The sequence below is a fragment of the Sus scrofa genome, chromosome 10 (assembly GCF_054392235.1).
Source record: "Sus scrofa isolate SSC_HxYL_T2T_F1_AM1 chromosome 10, Sscrofa_HxYL_maternal_Yorkshire_Landrace_v2.0, whole genome shotgun sequence".
NCBI classification, from domain to species: Eukaryota; Metazoa; Chordata; class Mammalia; order Artiodactyla; family Suidae; genus Sus; species Sus scrofa.
The window spans coordinates 57,920,091-57,940,001 of NC_139392.1; the positions used below are offsets into that span (position 1 = coordinate 57,920,091).

The 19,911-nt window shown below is 44.5% G+C and overlaps 1 protein-coding gene across 16 annotated transcripts in view; it reads left to right on the plus strand.

Moving 5' to 3' along the window:
* Nucleotides 1-19,911, plus strand: part of FRMD3 (FERM domain containing 3) — a 407,701-nt gene that overhangs the window by 68,090 nt on the left and 319,700 nt on the right. For 5 of the 16 annotated variants that reach the window (XM_084979809.1, XM_084979812.1, XM_021064661.2 and 2 more), the window contains exon 1: nt 8,101-8,440. The exons of 7 other annotated variants lie outside the window; for them this stretch is intronic. In XM_084979809.1, the coding sequence (XP_084835935.1) occupies nt 8,294-8,440 (147 nt within the window). In that variant the 5' untranslated portion in view covers nt 8,101-8,293. Of the gene's footprint in view, nt 1-7,800; nt 7,949-8,100; nt 8,441-19,911 lie in introns of those variants that run through there. 4 more of the 16 variants (XM_084979814.1, XM_084979810.1, XM_084979818.1 and 1 more) reach the window with 1 other exon arrangement.

Below are 19,911 nucleotides of genomic sequence, written 5' to 3' on the forward strand. Positions count from 1 at the left end.
ATTAATATTTACTAAATGCAAGTAAATATGAAATACTAATTTCATAGATGGAGCCATATAAATGGTGCTCAAATATTTTCAGTCATCAGTTTTTGTTGTTGTTGCTTTACATAACAGAAATTTATTTTCTCATGGTTCTGGAGCTTGGGAAGTCCAAGATTAGGTGGTGGCCACTTTGGTTCTGATGAGACCTCTTTTCCTGTCTTGCAGGTGGCTGCCTTCTTCCTGTGTCCTCACATGGTGGAGACTTATCTATTTTTAAATACATTAAATTTTTTAAGAGTATTTTTTTTTTTTTCCTTTGGCTGAACCGTTGGCATGTGGAAGTTTGGGCCATGGATTGATTCCAAGCTGCAGCTGCAACCTATGCCACAGCTGCAGCAACGCCCAACCTTTAACCCACAGCATTGGGCAAGGGATCAAACCTGAGCCTCTGCAGTGACCCAAGTTGCTATGGAGGCAATGCTGGATCCTTAACCTGCTGCACCACAGTGGGAACTCCATGAGCATTTTTACATTTACAGAAAAAATGTTCAGGAAGTGCAAAGAATTCCTATATATCCTAATGGCCCCCTCCCACCCCCACTTTCTTGCTTTCCCCTGTTATTATTATCCTGACCTTTCCCAGAATGTCTCATAGTTGAAATCATGTCGTATGAAGCCTTTCAGACTGGCTTCTTTCCCTGAGCAATATGCATTTGAGGTTCCTCCATGTCTTTTTGTGACTTGATAGCTCTTTTTTGTCTTTTCATGGCTGCACCCATGGTATACGGAAGTTCCCAGGCTAGGGGTCAAATCAGAGCTGTAGTTGCTGGCTTGCATCACAGTCCTAACAACATGGAATCCGAGCCATGTCTGCGACCTACACCACAGCTCATGGCCACGCCAGATCCTTAACCTACTGAGTGAGGCCAGGGATCGAACCCTTATCCTCATGGATACTAGTTGGGTTCGTTACCACTGAGCCACAATGGGAACTCCTTGATAGCTTATTTCTTAAAGGCATTTTTATTGCTGAAGGGTATTCCATTGCATGAGTGTACTGCAGTTTTTATCCATTCACCTACTGAAGGACATCTTGAATGTTTTCAATTTGGGGCAGTTATGAATAAAGTTGCTATAAATATTTGTGGGCAGGATTTTTTTTTTTTTGGTGGACATCATAGTTTTCATCTTATTTGGGTTAATACTTAGGAGCACAATTGCTTGATTGTATGGTAAGCCTGTTTAGCTTTGTAAGAAACTACCAAACTGTATTCCAAAGTGGCTATTCCATTTTACTTACCTTCCCACCTATGATGAATGGGAGGTCTTCCTGTTCTGCGTCCTTGTCAGCAATTGGCATTGTCAGTGTTTTGGGTTTTTACTAATAGGTGTGTATTATTATCTCAATATGGTCAATTTTGTAATTATCTAATGAAATATGTTGAGACTCTTTTCATATGTTTATTTGCCTTCTGTATATCTTCTTTGGCAAAGTGTCAGTTCAGATCTTTTGCCTGTTTTTAAATTGAATTATGGATTATTTTGAATTTTAAGAGTTGTTTATATGTTTTGGATACAAGTCCTTTGTCTGATGTGTGTTTTGCAAATATTATCTTTCAGTTTGTAGTTTTTCTTATCATTCTCTTAACAGGGCCTTTGGCAGAGCAGAAGTTTTTAATTTTAATCAAGTCCAACTTACTCATACTTTTGGATATCTAAAAAGTCATTGCTAAACTGAAAGTTACCGAGATTTTCTCCTATATTATCTTCTATAAGTTTTATAGTTTTGCATTTTACATTTAACTGTATGATCCATTTTGACTTATTATTATTATTATTGCCTTTTTGTCAGGCTGCACCTGTGGCATATGGAGGTTCCCAGGCTAGGGGTTGAATCAGAGCTGTAGCCGCTGGCCTATGCATGCCACAGCCACAGCAGTGCGGGATCCAAGCCGCATCTGTGACCTATACCACAGTTCACGGCAACGCCAGATCCCCAACCCACAGAGCAAGGCCAGGGATGAAACCCGCAACCTCATGGTTCCTAGTCAGATTCATTAACCAATGAGCCACGACGGGAACTCCATTTTGACTTAATTTTTATGAAAAGTACCTAGATTAATTTTTTTTGCATGTGAATTTCAAGTTGTTCAACCTCATAGAAAAAGGATAATTAAAAAAAAACCCCAACAACTATTATTTTTCCATTGGATTGATTTTGCTTCTTTGTCAGAGATCTGTTTATTCTATTTTTGTGGGCCTATTTCTGGGGGGTCTATTCTGTTCCATTAATTTCTGTGTCTGTTCTTTTATAGTACCACACTGTCCTCATCACTGTAGTTTTATACTGTTTTAAAGTCAGGTAGTGTTAGAGTTCCTGTTGTGGTGCAGTGGGTTAAGAATCTGACTGCAGTGGCTTGGCTCCTGTGGAGGTGTGGGTTCAATCCCCAGCCCGGAGCAGTGGGTTAAAGGATCTGGAGGTCCCAGGTGCAGCTTGGATTATATCCCTGACCTGGAAACTTCCAAATGCTGTGGATGTGGCCATAAAAAAAAATAAAGTCAGGTCCTCCAACTTTTTTTTTCAGTATTGTGTTGGTTATTTTGGGTCTTCTGCCTTGCCATGTAAACTTTAGCAAAAGTTTATCCACAAAATAACTTGCTAGGATTGATTTGAATTGCATTGAATCCATTGCTCAGATTGAGAAGAACTTACATCCTAAAAATTTTGAGTCAGATTCACAAACATGGAATATCTCTCCATTTATTTAGTTCTTTGATTTCTCTCATCAGAGTTTTTTTTAAAATATAGAACTTGTATATATTTTGTTAGACACCCAAGTATTTCTTTTTTTAATCATCCTTTTTCATGGCTGTAAAAATGCTGAAACACCTTTTTTAAAAATCAATGCACAATATTTACAACTGTCAATCCTTTGTGACAAGGCCACCTATTTTTTTTTTTTTTTTTTTTTTTTTTTGCTCTTTAGGGCCTCACCCTCAGCATATGGAAGTTCCCAGGCTAGGGGTTGAATCGGAGCTACAGCTGCTGGCCTACACCACAGCCATAGCAATGGCTGGATCCAAGCCAAGTCTGTGATCTACGCCACAGCTAACTCTGGATCCTTATCCCTCTGAGCGGGGCCAGGGATCGAACCCGCATCCTCATGGATTCTAGTCAGGTTCATTAATCACTGAGCCACGAAGGGAACTCACAGGCCACCTGTTTTCCATTTGTGGCTCATCAAAGTGCTATGACCCATGGGTTGGCAATTTTTTGATAAGTAGCCACAGCTACAACCACCGAGCATGAGACACTACAGTCTCTCTTGCTACCACTTCTTTATTGAGAACTGGATCTTGGCAGCTCTCGCTGCTGTGGGCAGTGCTGTCACTCCTCAGATGGATCCATCTTTCCTTTACTCAGATGTCTCTGGTTGACTGTAGGGATAGGTTCAGACTTGGAAATTTTTGTTGTGGGGTTTTAGCCTGGCTTTTGTTTACCAGACCTAGATCAAATAGGACCTTAGTTGGATGTTCATTGATCAGCAAATTCCCTGTGGGTTACATCACTCTGAAGTCATTTAGATCCCACTGCTCATAGTTGTCCCCATGCCGTCCTGGACACTGAAAGGTAAGTACCACTATTTTTCCTCTGCTAATCCAGGTGCCCACCATCTTCATTTAAATTGGGGAGCTTGGGAGTTCCTTTTGTGGCGCAGCAGTTAACAAACCCGACTAGGATCCGTGAGGATGTGGGTTCGATCCCTTGCCTCACTCAGTGGATTAAGGATCTGGCGTTGCCGTGAGCTCTGGTGTAGGTCACAGATGCAGCTCAGATCCTGTGTACTGTGGCTGTGGTGTAGGCTGGCAGCTGTAGCTCTGATTTGACCCCTAGCCCGGGAACTTCCACATGCCGTGGGTGTGCCCTAAAAAGCAAGAAAATAAAATGAAATAAAAATAAATTGGGGCACTCCTTTCAACTGCAGTGTTTTTTACTGCACCCCTGGTCACAGAGAACAGCCATTGGGTACTTATCAAAGATGGTGGTGCTTCCTTCACCAGTGATTCTCCGAAAGCCGTGGTGGAGGCCCCTTCTGGGCTCATGGTTACAAGAGAGGTGAGCTGGCCACATATGAACATCCACTTCAGTATTTCCTTCTCCTTGATTCTTTGGATCTTTCCTTGTACAAATATCAGAGGATTTCCTCCTTCTCCTTTTCATTTAGCTGAGTCCAGAAGTCAGTCTGTTTATTTAGATGGTACTTTGAAACCAGGGTAACTGGAGAGTGCACAATAATCAACAAATTTAGGTTTATTTACATACATACTTTTCAATTTAAGTGAACAAAACCTCGCAAATTTTTCTCTTCCTGGGAGTTGACTTTGTAATTGGCTTTCCATGAGTGCCTGGATCTGATTCAAGTGTTAAGAGTGAGTGTTGGGAATTCCCCTTGTGGCTCAGTGGGTTAAGGACCCAACAGTGTCTCCACGAGGATGTGGGTTAGATCCCTGGCCTTGCTCAGTGGGTTAAGGATCCAGTGTTGCTGCAGGCTTTGATGTAGGTTGCAGATGCGGCTCAGATCCAGTGTTTCTGTGTCTGTGCAGGCCGGCAGCTGCAGCTCTAATTAGACCCCTGGCCAGGGAATGTCCATATGTTGCAGGTGCAGCCATTACAAAAAAAAAAAAAGACTGAGCTTATAGTCAGAGCTAATGGGTGAGGGCTGGCAAGGATATTGGCTTTCCTTTCTGAAGTAACAGCCTCAGGTAAGGTCAGAATAGGGTCTTCAAACATGGCAAGGGACAGCCTCCCTTATATAAGGGAAGAGGCTTTGCTTCTTTTTTTTTGCTTTTTAGGGCTCCACCTGTGGCATATGGAAGTTCCCAGGCTAAAGGCTGAATTGAAGCTGCAGCTGCCTGCCTACACCACAGCCCCTGCAATGCCAGATCTGAGCTGCATCTGCAAACTACACCACAGCTCATGGCAATGCCAGGATCCTTAACCCACTGAATGAGGCCAGGGACTGAACCCGCATCTTCATGGATACTAGTCAGGTTCTTAACCCGATGAGCCACATTGGGAACTCTGAAGAGGCTTTGCTTCTGCTGTCAAGAGGGACTTGGGGGCTTGAGTTTCCAGGAATTATCCAAATCCTCCTTTACGGTCTCATTTCTACTCCCAGATTCCCACTCTTTCCTGATGATAACCACCTCTCACTCATTCAAGTGTGATCATTCAATTAACTTTGTAATTTGGCAACTTGTAGATAATATTTTGAGTTTGCTTTTTAGCCTTGTGGTTCAATTAATGAAAAATTCTTTCAGCTCTGTCATAGAAACAATACTGCTGTTTTAAAAGTTGTGAGCTGAGAATTTAGAGCTCTGAGTGTGTCATTGCTTTTCTTCAAGTGTTCTAATTTTAAGCTCATCTCTTGAGTTCATTCTTTGAATTCCTCTTGTTCTTCATGATAATTTTTTGGGGGTCATGTCTATGGCAGGCAGAAATGGTAGCGACCCGAGCTGCATTGACAACACTGGATTCTTAACCTGCTGAACCACAAGGGAACTCCCATGACCATGGCCACTTGGTTTCCCAAAGCCTTGTCTTCAATGGGTACTTCACTCCAGGTGACCATATGCAGTAATTTCTCCAGCTGTTTTCCCATGTATTCCAAGGGCTTCCAGAACCCACATGATACTTGCTGAATCTCAGCCTTCCAAAACCAGACCAGATAGCCAATCTCAGATTCTCATTTCCTCAAAATACTATTGCTTGCAATCCCACCTTGGGTGATCTTTGTTCTGTCCCTTTCTCTACTGTCCTTATTCTGCCTCCTTGAAATTTGAGATAACTATTTTGGGGTATTGAGCATGACTCTTTGGGAGCCAAAAGGTTGCTATAACAAGGAGGGACAAGTATGTAGCCTTAAAAGAAAAGCTCGGGTTGTGCCGAGTGGTGACTTTTCTTTCATTTGTAGGCTTAGATCTGCTCTTTGGGTTTGGAGAGATGATTCAACCCAGGTGCAGTTTTCATACTACAGTGGGACAGTCTTAATAACATCACCATCTCATACATATATGGACCTTTAGAGAGTACAGACCGGAACCTGCCTCTGCTGGCCTTGTCTCATCCTGGCTCCTCAGCCGCCTGTGAGATGGGCAGAACAAAGGAATATGATTGCCTTTGAGGTTAAGAAATGAAGAGACTTTTCTAGGATTTCCAGAGTTGGCCAGTAGCTGGGCTACATATGAAATCCACGTCCTCCCACATCCTCCATACTCACCTTTCTCTCAGGTCCTGCCCTAAAATCGCCAGCCCAGGGCAAGAAGACACGAGGAGGCCCATGTACGTTCATCTAAATATTAACAAGCTGAGTTCCTGTTGTTGCTCAGCAGGTTAATAACTCAACAGATGGAGTTCCTGTCGTCCCTCAGAGGTAATGAACCTGACTAGGATCCATGAGGATGCAGCTTTGATCCCTGGCCTTGCAGCAGGTTAAATATCCAGCCTTGCTGTGAGCTGTGGTGTAGGTCACAGATGTGGCTCAGATCTGGTGTGGCTGTGGCTTTGGCCAGCAGCTGCAGCTCCAATTTGACCCCTACTCTGGGAACTTCCATGTGCCAGATCTGCGGCCCTAAATATGTAGGGCGGATAGGGACTCTCTTGTTGGGGTCTAAGGTTCTGCCATCAAAGATCCTAGTGAGATATTGGGAGACATATATATATATAAACAAGCAATAACCAAGCTATGGATTGTTAAATAAAATATACTCTATCCTATCTTGACAGTTTGAAGTTTCCAGAAGCAAATGCTGTGACTGAATTTGGCCTCCTGGGCGTTTATTAGTGATCAACACAGGAGGAAGCACACAGAAGGAGGAGTCTGAGACAATGCTGGCTCCATTCAAGCCTTAGCCAACCCCACTGGGGTGTCCTGTAGCTTATATGGCCCCTTAGTGTGTATCTGGGTTAGGTAAAATGACTGGGCCCAGGGCTTGCCTTTGGATGAGGAGACTGTGCAGCTGTAGCAGGAGCTGACCAATTGGGCAACGAGTCCTTCCTCTAACAACTACTCCTTAAGGACCAGCTCAGCTCAGGAAAGGGCGGCAGGGCCAGAGACCCTCCTTCCCTTCCCCCTCCTGGACGTCCTGGCCTCTACGTCCAGCCTCCATCCACCTGCCCCCGCAGCTACCCCTTGGGCCTATGGGTACACCATGCAGGGGCTTGAGACACCCTTGGAAAGACAGATGTGCACCCCAACATCCTGGAGATGGAATTCCCAGGTCCCCAGTACCCAGAGACTGGCCTAAAACCAATCACACCTTCATTCTTGGGCAAGGGGGTGCAGAAGAAAGTCCCTGCGTGGGGGGCGGCGAACAAGGGGCGGATAGGGACTCTCTTGTTGGGGTCTAAGGTTCTGCCACCAAAGATCCTAGTGAGATATTGGGAGACATAATCAAGAACTTGCTTAAGGAAGGTTCTGAATTTCTTAGAGAGGAAGATTGACTCTCACTTAACAGTAGATAAAATGAAGGCTTACAAAAACCCTCACGAGTATCAGAGATTGTTACTATTAGCATTATTGCTTTTGTCACCGTGCCAGGGCCTTATACCACTCTCGGGGTTCATCTGTGGTCCAATACCCCCCCCAACTCCACCCCCCAGCAGTGGAATCCTCCCTGAGGGTGTAGGTAAGGATCGCCCTCGATCCCCAGCCACCGCCCCACCGCCCGCCGCCTGGTGCCCGGAGCCTAGCAGAGCAGGGCGCTTTTGGGCGCGTGGGGGAGCCGGGGCAGGGACGAGCGCGACCAGGAGCCAGAGCGATCGCGGCCAGAGAGGGAGGAGGCTGCCGGGCCCAGCCTGACGCAGAGGCGGCAGCGGCGGAACAGGCCACTGCCGGGGCGTCCGGCCACCAGCCACAGCCGTCCCTCCGCCTTCTGCCGCCACGGCTCTTAGCGAGTGGGAGTGAGTGCGTCGCGCGCCCGCCGGGGGTCACAGGCTGCTGGCATCCTCGGCAAGCCAGCCAGAAAGGAGGGAGGTGCAGGAGCGCGCTCGAGGGGCGGAGGCGGGGAAAGGAGCGGGCGAGGCGGAGGCGAGGGAGCGGAGGGAGGGGAGCCAAGGGAGGGAGGGACCCGCCTGCCGCGCCCGGGCCGTTCGGCATGTGTGGCCGCAGGCACCGGTCCCCTCTGCTGTCCCGGGGCTGAGCCGCGCCCGGGTGTCCAGGACGGTGTGTGCTCGAGTGTGTGTGTCCGCGCGGGCGAGCTCTGCACCGGCCCCGAGCCTCCCGCTCGCTTCCTCCGGCCGCGGTGCATGTTCGCCTCCTGCCACTGTGTGCCGAGAGGGAGGAGGACCATGAAAATGATCCACTTTCGGAGCTCCAGCATCAAATCGCTTAGCCAGGAGATGAAATGCACCATCCGACTGCTGGACGACTCGGAGATCTCCTGCCACATCCAGGTGCTGGTGGTGCGGGGCCACTTGCCCGGCGCAGGGCTAGAGGCGGGGCGCGGGGTGGGGGGTGGGGGGCTCTGCAGGTGGGCGTGAGCTCTCAGGGGCGAGGAACCCACCCGGGAGCCTGCTAGAAAGCCAGATTTCGCTTCCTTCACCCGCTAAGGCTGAGAACCATACCCAGGGATGGGGCATTGTACCCCCACAGGCACCAGCAGCACGTTATCCACTCCCGGGCGGGGTGGGCCGGGGGGGCTTTCTCTGGCTTGCACGCTGTGTGCACTGCTCGCCGCGCCTAGGCTGGGTGCGCCGGGCGGCTACCGCCTGGGGAATCCTAACTCCTCGGTTCCCTACTTTGTCAGGAATTAGGAGTTCCGAAAGCCTGGAGTGTTACCTGCATGTCGCCCACTCTTCCTTCCTCCCTTCCTCCACGTGGGGAAGGCATGCACCAGTCTGGATTCACTCATTTCTTTCTCTGGCCCCTGGGCTCCGAAAATGCCGTCAGTTCCAGGGACCTGCTCCGGTTCCCCGCCTCCCGTCTACCAGTGGCCTTTGCTTCTCAGCGTGGGGCGGCGGTGAAGTTTCCCAGGAGTGAGAGAGGCCAGGAGACCCGGGGCTCCAGCCTTCAGGGATGGGGCGTGCGCTTGGCGGACTGGAGCTACCTCGAAAGGAAGCCTGTGAAATTTGAGTGTTTCAGAGAAAGGAAAAGGGCTGTGAGGCCGGCAGGGAGGGAACACTGCAAGACCTGAGTCCCCGGGGGAGAAAAAAGCGCTCTTTGGAATATTGGTGGACTTTTGCTCTCATCCAAGTTGGAGAAGGCCAGAATTGTTTGGGCAAAGGCAACAGTCAGTGGGCTTTCAGGAGAAGTAGTGTGAGCTGCACCAGTGTGTGTGTTACTTTCAGCACCTATATCTGTAGGCAGATGTATGTCATGCCTTTTCCCAAGACCCACTCGGGGCACAAACAACCTGGAAAGGCCCTGTCAGGGTTCAGCACTATTAAATCTATTTTACTTATTTATCTCTCAGATTTTCTGGTCTCACCTATCTCACCTACCTGAGTCTTGAAGCTCTAGGGCTGTGCTTTTTGTAAAAATACTGAGCACTCTACTCTGTCCTGGTGAGAGCATGGGAGCAGCATCTCCCAGCAGCCAGAATTCGCCTGTGGGCTGTGTTAACCCAGAATGAATGAATGAATGAATGAATGAATGAATGGTTTTTCTCTTTTTCCTTTTCTTGTGGAAGTTGGTGACATGGGTACAGTGGCAACTAATTTGGAATCTGACAACTGGATAAGTTTCAAGGCAGGAATGTGGCATGACCTCCCAGGAAAGTAGGCTCCCACTGACTTTTCTGGAGGATCTTGAATTTCATTCTGAGCTAAGCACTGCTGCAAAACTTAATAATAAAAGGATTAGCAGGATAGGCAGTTTTCTGCTGCCATAGAGTTGCGCAGAAACATTTGGCATGTACTGTCTTGTGATTCAGAGAAAGTAGTTTGTGCACTTTGCTGTGAGTGCTAAAGTGGAAGAACATTAACCCATATTGAAAAGGTAGATAATGAAGGGGCCAGCGGTAGTGAGAGGGGCTCTTGGGTTCTCCTGGGCTCTCTCAGCCCATTGTCTGCCTTGTCCTGTCCCACCTGGAGTTGAGCTGTTTTTTTCCCCTTAGGGGAGGAAGTCTTCCTTGCAGTTGACACCACTGTTTTTTTTCCCCTTTGGGGAGGGAGTCTTCCTTAGATAAGTAGTCCCCAAAGGACATGTATTTGCTATCTGGTATTCTGGGAAGCAATAAATTGTAGTTAGTCGAATAACAATTTGGAACATTGGCGTTTGTATGGTCCAGCTGATGCCAAGGAGGTTAAAATGCTGTGTTCCAAAATGTGGACTTTGGCATTGCTTAAGAAAATCAAATGTTTTATTTGGAGGCACCTCTGCCCCCAAATGGCAATTGTCATTTAACCAATTAAAATGAATTAAAAAGATTTTATTTTGATAATTTTGGACCTTATACCTTCCTGGAGTAGTTCAAACCTGGGAATTGAAAATATGTTTTTGAGTAGAAGGTCACCAAAAAACTTTCCATTTGTTTAGGGCAAGAACAAAATGATTTTTTAAAAAAGCACCTTTTGGAGTTACCAGTACATCCCCTGGGGACTCCATCTAGCTCTCTTTCTTTGCTTGCCTTTTTCCTCCATTCCAGGGAATCACAAAGTTAAAGGAGTGTCTGGATTGTTGCACAGACCTTCATTCTATAGCTCACAACAAATGCAAGTTAGAGATTTCTTTTGTGAAACAATAGGTTTTAAATATTCTTTTTCAAATTATATAATTTGGGTGGTTATTGACAAAGAAAACTTTCTTTTAAATTTTTTTTATTAAAGTACAGTTGATTTACAATGCTCTATCAATTTCTGCTATAAAAGCAAAATGACCCAGTCCTCACATATATACATTCTTTTTCTTTTATTATTTTCTATCATGTTCTATCACAAGTGATTAGATATAGTATACAGCAGGACCTCATTGCTTATCCATTCTAAATGTAAGTAGTTTGCAACTACTAACCTCAAATTCCCCATCCATCCCACTCTCTCCGCCTCCCCCTTGGCAACCACAAGTCTGTTCTCTATGTCTGTGAGTCTGTTTCTGTTCCATAGATAGGTTCATCTGTGCCATATTTTAGATTCCACGTGTAAGTGATATCATATAGTATTTATCTCTTCTGACTTACTTCACTTAGTATGAGAATCTCTGGTTGCATCCATGTTGCTGCAGATGGCATTATTTTGCTCTTTTTTATGACTGAATAGTATTCCATTGTGTATATGTACTACATCTTCTTAATCCATGACAAAGAAAACTTTCAAACAAGCAACCTAATGGCTCAGTGTCAGTAGCCTGATAGCCAGTTCTAGTAGCAGGTGCCCAGAGTGACTGGCTCTGTAGGATCTAGGATGTTCTCCCATTATATCATTTGCATGTGAAAGTTTGGGTAGAGTGGAAGATGAATTCCAACTGGATAGGGAGCAAAAGGGGAGGAGTCTAGGGCCCAGGCAGAGGCCTGATGAAGGGAAGGACTTGCTGAGTGTTCCCTCCTGGACTTTTCCAGCTGAGCCAACCTTTGAGACTGTGGAAGGACATGGCTTACTTCTAACCTCTTTCATTCAGTCTTGCTGCTTCAAGTAGAGTGGCATCATCTTCCCTATTCCATCCACAGATGCTGGCATGGTATACACAACTCCTTCTAATGAACTTGCCATTTTACTACTGACTTTTATTGAGTAAATGTACACTATTCACATTATTTATTCTTTCACAAATCCTGGTAAACATAGTTGATATTATTGGAATTGGCTGTGAATTTGGATTTGGATTTGAATAGAAGTACTGCATTGTGCTGAGCACCTAGTAGGCACTTCATAATTATTTACAGATGTCGATTGGATAATTTCCTTTCTGGACTATTAAATTCTTTTTTTTTTTTTTTTTGGTCTTTTCTAGGGCTGCTCCCATGGCATATGGAGGTTCCCAGGCTAGGGGTCTAATCGGACCTGTAGCCACTGGCCTAACGCCAGAGCCACAGCACCGAGGGATCCGAGCTTCGTCTGTGACCTACACCACAGCTCATGGTAATGCCGGATCCTTAACCCACTGAGCAAGGCCAGGGATTGAACCCGCAACCTCATGGTTCCTAGTCAGATTCGTTAACCACTGTGCCACGATGGAAACTCCGGACTGTTAAATTCTTGGGGGTAGAAATGTTTGTTGTGATTGTTGTTGTTCATCAAGGAGTTATCGATGCCTGGAGTAGAACTTGGCATATAGTTGTATTCAATAAACACGTTGCTCCCCACCCAATATTTAATGCAGCTGTCGACATGAGGGTAGCGTGACAACATTGGATTGGGAATCAGGAGATACATGGTTTAGTTATGTCACCAACCAGTCGCATGACACTGAATGAATCATTTGACATTTGGAATCAGTGTTTCTTCTTTTATAAAATAAGGAAGTTGCATTAGCATGGATGGCTCCAGTTTAAAAAGTCTACAGTTTAACTATTACCTAGGCCAATTACCTTTGAGTAAAACATTGCTATTGACGAAATGGTTGTGTACACATTGTCTCATGGGATTTTCATTCATATCCTGTGTTATTTCCATTTTATTGATGTTATTGTGTTGTTGAGTGTTATCTCAATTTTATAGATGTGGTAAATGAGATTCAGAGAGATTAGGCAATTTGAGCCACCTCCAGTAAGTGGATCAGAACCCATGTCATTTCACTCAAAATCCAGAGCCCTTTCTTCTCTGTAGCTGCCACTTGAGACTTGAGAATGATGTTGCTTCAGGCTACAAAGAAGAGAGTAGCCACGTTGAAGTGGCTTAAGTAATAAGGGTGCTTATTATTTTATCTAATAAGAAGTCCAGAGGTAGGGTACCTTCAGTGTTGTTAAGCAGCTCGGCATAGACCCAGGTGCTCTCCATCTTAATACTCTGTCTCCTCATTACACCTTCACCACTTACAGCTGTGGTTATAAGGTGGTGGCCATAGTTCTGAATGTCAGTCGGGTACTCCCATATCCACCATATAAGAGGTGGTATTTCCTCCTACATTTATTTTTATCATGGAGGAACACCATTACTGGAGGCTTCATCAGTCTTCCCATCACATCCCACTGGCCAGGATTTGATCATATTCCTGTGCCCTAGCTGCAAAAGAGTCTAGACGTGTGTGTCTTTGACATCTGCAGTCTTTGCTGCCTGTAATAGGAGGTGGGCTTTGACATGGAAGCAATGGAGATGGGTTGTGTGTGTGTGTGTGTGTGTGTGTGTGTGTGTGTGTGTGCGTGCATGTGTGTAGTGGGGGGCAGGGAACTGCTGTTGGCTAAACAAGCAGTAGTGTCTTTTCAGAACAGATCAAATTGAGTTATGATCATTGTTGCCATCAGGAAAGTTTAATAAGATGCTCGCTAAGCCCTGGCTTATTTTAAGCAATCTTTGTATGTTCAAATTCTGCACCCAGAAAAACAATTGGCTAATCCTTTGTAGTTTGTGTTGTTAAAGTCAATTCAGTCCTTACTGAGCTGAGGGATTCTGGGCAACCTCTGTTCTTGTTGAGGTAGCAGTTTTGGCCAAGTGGTTGAGAGCTTATGTTCCAGGGTGCTACTTGCTTGGGTTTGAACTTTGGCTCTGCTATTGACTAGCCAGGTGACTAAGGCAGGTCACTTTACCTCTTTGGGTCTCAGTTTCCTCATCTGTAAAGTGGGTATAATAATGGCTTGTTGTAACAATTAAATGTGGAATATGTGTCGGTACTTAGGACCTGGTCCATGGTAAGAGCTGAAAAAATATTGACTATTGTCTATTACATGAAGGTATATGATAGTCAACCCTAAGTAGTAGGAAAGCTTTGGCTTGGAATCTAATATCTTTAAGCCCACATTCCTGATTGTGTAAGACCTTGAGTGAGGGCTTAAGTTCTCCTGTTTTTTCTTGTTTTTTTTTTTTTTTTTTTTTTTTAATCTGTAAAATGGCATAGTAGTTCCTGGATTGCCAATCTCCATTGCATTGTTGCGATAATGTCTATAAAAGCATGTACAAATGTTAAAACTTCACTCAAATGTAGAAGACGAATACTAATCTAATTCATTTAGTTGAAAAGAGGGAGAGAGTTGTTTACTGCATCCTGAATTTCTTATCTGTTGAAACAGGAATTGGATGGTCACGTGCAAACAGACATATGTGCTAAATATCAGGCCTCATGGTGATCCTTCTGGTGAAGTCCAAGCTAGGTCCAGCTGGCAGCCACACTTTTTCTGCTAGTAAGGACGATCCAACACTTTCCTCTATCAAACACATCTAGAATGCCATTCAGAGTACAGTGGGGATGAGACACAAAAGGAATAGAAGAGAGAGACAGTTTGTTAAATACTGTGGTCTAGCTCTGACGTGTTTAGGCCTAGATTACATGGGCCAGCTCTTTGTATTGAGTGTATTTGGACAAAAAGTAATGCTATTTCAATGGTCTGCCAAGATCTTATCTCTTGATGTCCTCAAAGCAGAGGCAAAGTGTATTGACTGTGGGGAGAATGCAGTCCTGTTAGCTCCACATCATTTGGACAGTATATCAGCTGGGTGCTTTTAACTACATCTAACAAGTTCTAATTCGGACTGTCTTTACCATTAAGGACATTTACTGGATCACATATCCAGAAATCCTGAGTTAAGTAAAGACCTAATTCAAAGACTGTCTTGCCTTTTTGTGGGGCTTTAGACTCAGACTGATAGTGAAATGGTTATTGTAGTTCCAGTTCTCACATTTTCATGGAACAGCCTCCAGAGGAAGAGAAAACCCACTTCCAACTCAGCACTCCAAGCAAAAGTCCTGTAGTCATTCTTTTTCTTTGCGTTTCTTTTTTCCTTTTTAAAAAAATTTATTGAAGTATAGTTGATTTGCAAGGTTGTGATAATTTCTGCTGCACAACATAGCGATTCAGTTATACATGTACAGACATCTATCTCTTTCCGATTCTTTCTCCACATAGATTATCACAAAATATTAAGTAGAGTTCCCTGTGCTCTACAGCGGTTCCCTGTTGGCCAATAATTCCATATATCTCAGTGTGCATATATCAATCCTAAACCCCCAGTTCATTCCCTCCACACCTGTCCCCTTAGATAACCATAGGTGTGTTTTGGGGTTTTTTTGTTTGTTTGTTTGTTTTTGTCTTTTTGTCTTTTGAGGGCTGTGCCTGTGGCATATGGAGGTTCCCAAGCTAGGGGTCTAATCGGAGCTGTAGCCACCAGCCTACACCTCAGCCACAGCAACGCCAGATCTGAGCTGAGTCTGTGACCTACACCACAGCTCATGGCAATGCCAGATCCCCAACCCACTGAGCAAGGCCAGGTATCAAACCCACAACCTCATGGTTCCTAGTTGGATTCGTTTCCGCTGAGCCATGAGGAGAACTCCAGTAACCAGAAGTTTTTCACCTACAGAATGGGAGAAAATATTTGCAAATGAAGCGACTAACAAGGGATTAATCTCCAAAATATACAAACACCTCCTGCAGGTCAATATAAAAAAATACTTGAACAATCCCATGAAAACATGGGCAGAAGATCTCAATAGACATTTCTCCAAAAAAGACAGGCAGATGGCCAAAAGACACATGAGAAGATGCTCAACATCACTAATTATTAGGGAACTGCAAGTCAAAACTACTCTACCAGCCAGAATGGCTAATATCAAAAAGCCTGCAGTCATTCTGACCAGACTTCCTGAGGCCCATGCCCACGCTGAACAGTGAATGTTATCAGTGGAAGGGAGTGTGCTGGTAAGCTTAAGATGACCAGAACCTGACCCTGGGCCTCAGGGTGGAGCCTGCTTCCTTCCTGGTGTTATTCTCAATAGGGGAGAGGTCACTACCTAGATATAAGGGCTCTCTTCCTAAGGAGGAAGGGTGATGCCTCCTATGAAGTTAACCCACGATACCCGCACTAGATGTTTTGTCTGGGTCAGTGGTTCTCAAAATGTGTCCCAGGGACCCCTGGGAGTCCCTGACATCCTTTTGGGGGTGGGAGGGGCAGTCTGTGAGGTTCAAACTATTTTCAAAATAATATTAAGATGTTGTTTGCCTCTTCTGGTAAAGGAGTTTTATTGAGATGTAATTTACATACCATAAAATTACCTGCTTAAAATGTACAACTTTAAAAATTGACAGAATTGTGCAACCATCACTATGGTCAATTTTGGAACAATTTTATCATCCCCCAAAGAAAGCCTATGCCCTGTTATAGTTATACTCCCATACCTCCTAAGCCTTCCAGCCCTAGGTAACCACTAATCTACTTTCTGTCTCTATAGATTAGTCTGTTGTGGCGATTTGATAAAAATGAAATCTTACAATATGTGATCTTTTGTATCTGGCTTCTTTCAATTAGCATAATGTTTTCAAGGTTCATCCATGTTGTAGCATATATCAGTATTTCTTTCCTCTCAATTGCTAAATGATGTTTTATTGTATGCATAGATCACATTTTGTTTAGACGTTCACTAGTTGATGAAAATTTGTTGTTTCCACTTTTTGACTGTTGTGAAGGATGTGCAGTGAACATTCCTGTAAAGTTTGCCATTTTTCTTGGGTATATACCTGAGAGTGAAATTATTGGGTCATATAGTAACTCGGTGTTTCATCTTTTGAATTGAACAGTTTGGCAAACTGTTCTCCCAAGTGGCTGGACCATCTTACATTCCCACCAGCAGTGTATAAGGGTTTCAGTTTCTCCATATTCTTGCTATTATTTATTTGATCATAACTATCTTAGTGGGTGTTGGTTGTATAACTCTGTACAAATTCTAGAACCTTTTCATCATCCCCCAATAAAACTGTGCCCATTAATAGTCCTCCCCATCTGATATATGTCAAGTTAATTTTTGCATATGGTGTGAGGTAGGGGTCCAACTTGATTCTTTTGCATGTGCCTATCCAGTTGTCCTGGCAGTATTTGTTGAAAAATTCCTTTTCTATTTGTCACCCTTATTGAGATGTTGATTGCTTTCTCCACTCTCATTTTCTCAGAAGTACATTGTAGAGTTTTTTTAGGCCTGCCCCTGAGGCATGTGGAGGCTCCCAGGCTAGAGGGTGAATTAGAACTGTACCCACTGGCCTACGCCACAGCCACAGCAACTCGGGGTCTGAGCCGTGTCTGCAACCTACACTACAGCTCACAGCAACACCAGATCCTTAACCCACTGAGTGAGGCCAGGGATTGAACCTGTGTCCTCATGGATTAGTCAGATTTGTTTCTGCTGAGCCATGATGGGACTCCCTAAATGGAGTCTTCCAGGGGCTGCATGATTTGTGATATTGTAACACACTGACTACAGAAGCAGATATGAGAATCCAGCTGCCTTCTGTTGATTCAGATAGTAAAGAGATTTGCAAAAATGTAAAATAGTGCTACTTTTCTCACTAAATTAGATTTTATTTTGTAAAACAGTTATTTTCATAAAACATTTATGTTAACATGCAATGACTCTATTGTTTTTAAATGAGACAATGATCAAATTTGTTTTATTTTATTATTTTATTATTGTTATTTTTTGTGACTGCACCCACAGCATATGGAAGTTCCCAGGCATGGAGTCAAATCAGTGCTGCAGCTGCTGGCCTACACCATAGCCCCAGCAATGCCAGATCTGAGCCGCATCTGTGACCAGTACTGCAGCTCACAGCAATACTGGATCCTTTAGCCCACTGAGCAGGGCCAGGGGTCAAACCAGCATCCTCATGGATACTAGTTGGGTTCTTAATCTGATGAGCCACAAAGGTTACTACAATGATTGAATATTTTAAAAAATTATCAGCAAATATTGAAATATACAACCCAAATAAACCAATTTTCTATATAGTTCTTCAATAGTGTAAGGGAATTTTGAGGCCAGTAAGCTCAAGAATTGCTGGTTTTGGTGACTTTCAATGTACTGAACTTTCTGAAAATATTTTACAAACCTCCCTGGCCTCGCTCAGTGGGTTAAGGATCCAGTGTTGCTGTGAGATGTGGTGTAGGTCACAGATGCGGCTCAGATCCTGCATTGCTGTGGCTATGGCTGTGGTGTAGGTTGGCAGCTGTAGCTCTGGTTCAGCCCGTAGCCTGGGAACCTCCGTATGCCATGGGTGTAGCCCCAAAAAGCCAAAAAAAAAAAAAACCAAAAACCAAAAAACAAAACCCCTAAGTAAAACCAAATAGGACTCCCATGCATCTTGGGCCTCCAAGATTGCAAGTTACGAGTATTTGAAATGATGTCAGTTAAATAAAAAAACCCAGTGTGTAGATGGAAAATATGTATGTGTATATTTGGGATTCTTAGTATTAACCATATACATCTGTGTGTTTGTGCGTGTGTGTGTGTGTGTATGTGCACACACATGCATCGAAATGTGAAGAGTAGAACAAGGCCAGGCTCTGCTGTCATAGCATTTCCTGTTTGCACTTCCTCTCCAGCTGAATCTTTTTTTTTTTTTTTTTTTTTTTTGTATTTTTAGGGCCACATCCATGGCATATGGAGGTTCCCAGGCTAGGGGTTGAATCAGAGCTGTAGCTGCTGGTCTGCACCACAGCCACAGCAACTCAGGATCAGAGCCAACTCTGCAACCTACACTATAGCTTACGGCAACGTCGGATCCTTAACACACTGAGCAAGGCCAGGGATTGAACCTGCATCCTCATGGATGCTAGTCAGATTCGTTTTCCCTGAGCCTTGATGGGAACTCCCCAGTCACTGACTTCTTAAGTTTTACTTCTTTTGTTCTGAGTAGACATTTGGGAACTCTTAAAAACATGGCAGGAATGGAAATATCAGAATTTGTCCCATGGAGAATCCAATAGGAGATTCACATGTGTGACAGGCAGTCAGTAGCTAGCAAGGTCCTCTCTTAATTCCCACTTTGTGTGGGGAAGGATCCACGTTGCTCCTCCTATGAAACAGCAGGGCCAGATGTGGAGTCCAGAGATGGGAAAAAATGGGGTGATGATTAGGAGCCATTAGGGCAGGTTTTGCAACTGAGGTTTGAAGTTAATTCAGGCTAAAAAGAGTTGGTGTTCAGCTCTTGGGAGGAATGCGTAAATGCCTCTCAGTCTCTGATATCCATGAGGATCTTCTGTGCTATTGTTAAAATGCATATTCTGATTCAAGAGATCTTGGAGAGGGCCCTGAAATTCTGCATTTCAGACAGGTTTCCAGGTGATACCTCTAATCTGTGAACCACAACTGGAATAGTAAGATGTTAGCGGAATTTATGTTTCATAATACTATTCTTAATGTCCTTGTGTGGGGGGGTGTTTTGACCCTTCTCTCCCTTGATAATGCTTTACCTGGCACATTTCCCTCAGTAGCGGTTCAGTGAATGTTTGCGTGAGTGAATGAACGAAGACATCCATCCAGGTGTGTCTATCGGGATAGACTGAAATGCTGATCAGACATGGATGCTGGGGAGGAAATGATTCCTTTTGATTCCCTGCTCCAGCTAAGTCGAGAGATGGTTTTTCAAACCAGATTTCCTTCGATGGCCAAGCTGATGAGTATTGACCATTGTGAGAGCCCATGGGGGCTCAGGGTTAATAAGAGATCTTGTTCCTCTTGTCCCCACTTCCCACTCTGGCTTTCCTGAATCCTAGGCTCTTGATGGCATTGTGGAGGGACTCTGGCAACTTCTCCACACAAACAGATCATTGTTTATAAGCCAGCAGTGCCTGGAAGTTCCCAGAGGCATAGGGAGCCCAGCTGTTCTCATTTGCAGAAGTGACCTTGAGGGACAGTGACCCCAGAGGACAGTGAAAACTGCATTCGAGGTGTAACATAAGCTCTGGAGCTGTTTGTTTTGGTGACTTTCTCTGAAGGTGTGGGAGGGAAAGGAGAGGATCGATTTCGAAAGAAATGAAGCTCAGTCTAAAAGGATGAACGTTTTTATAGA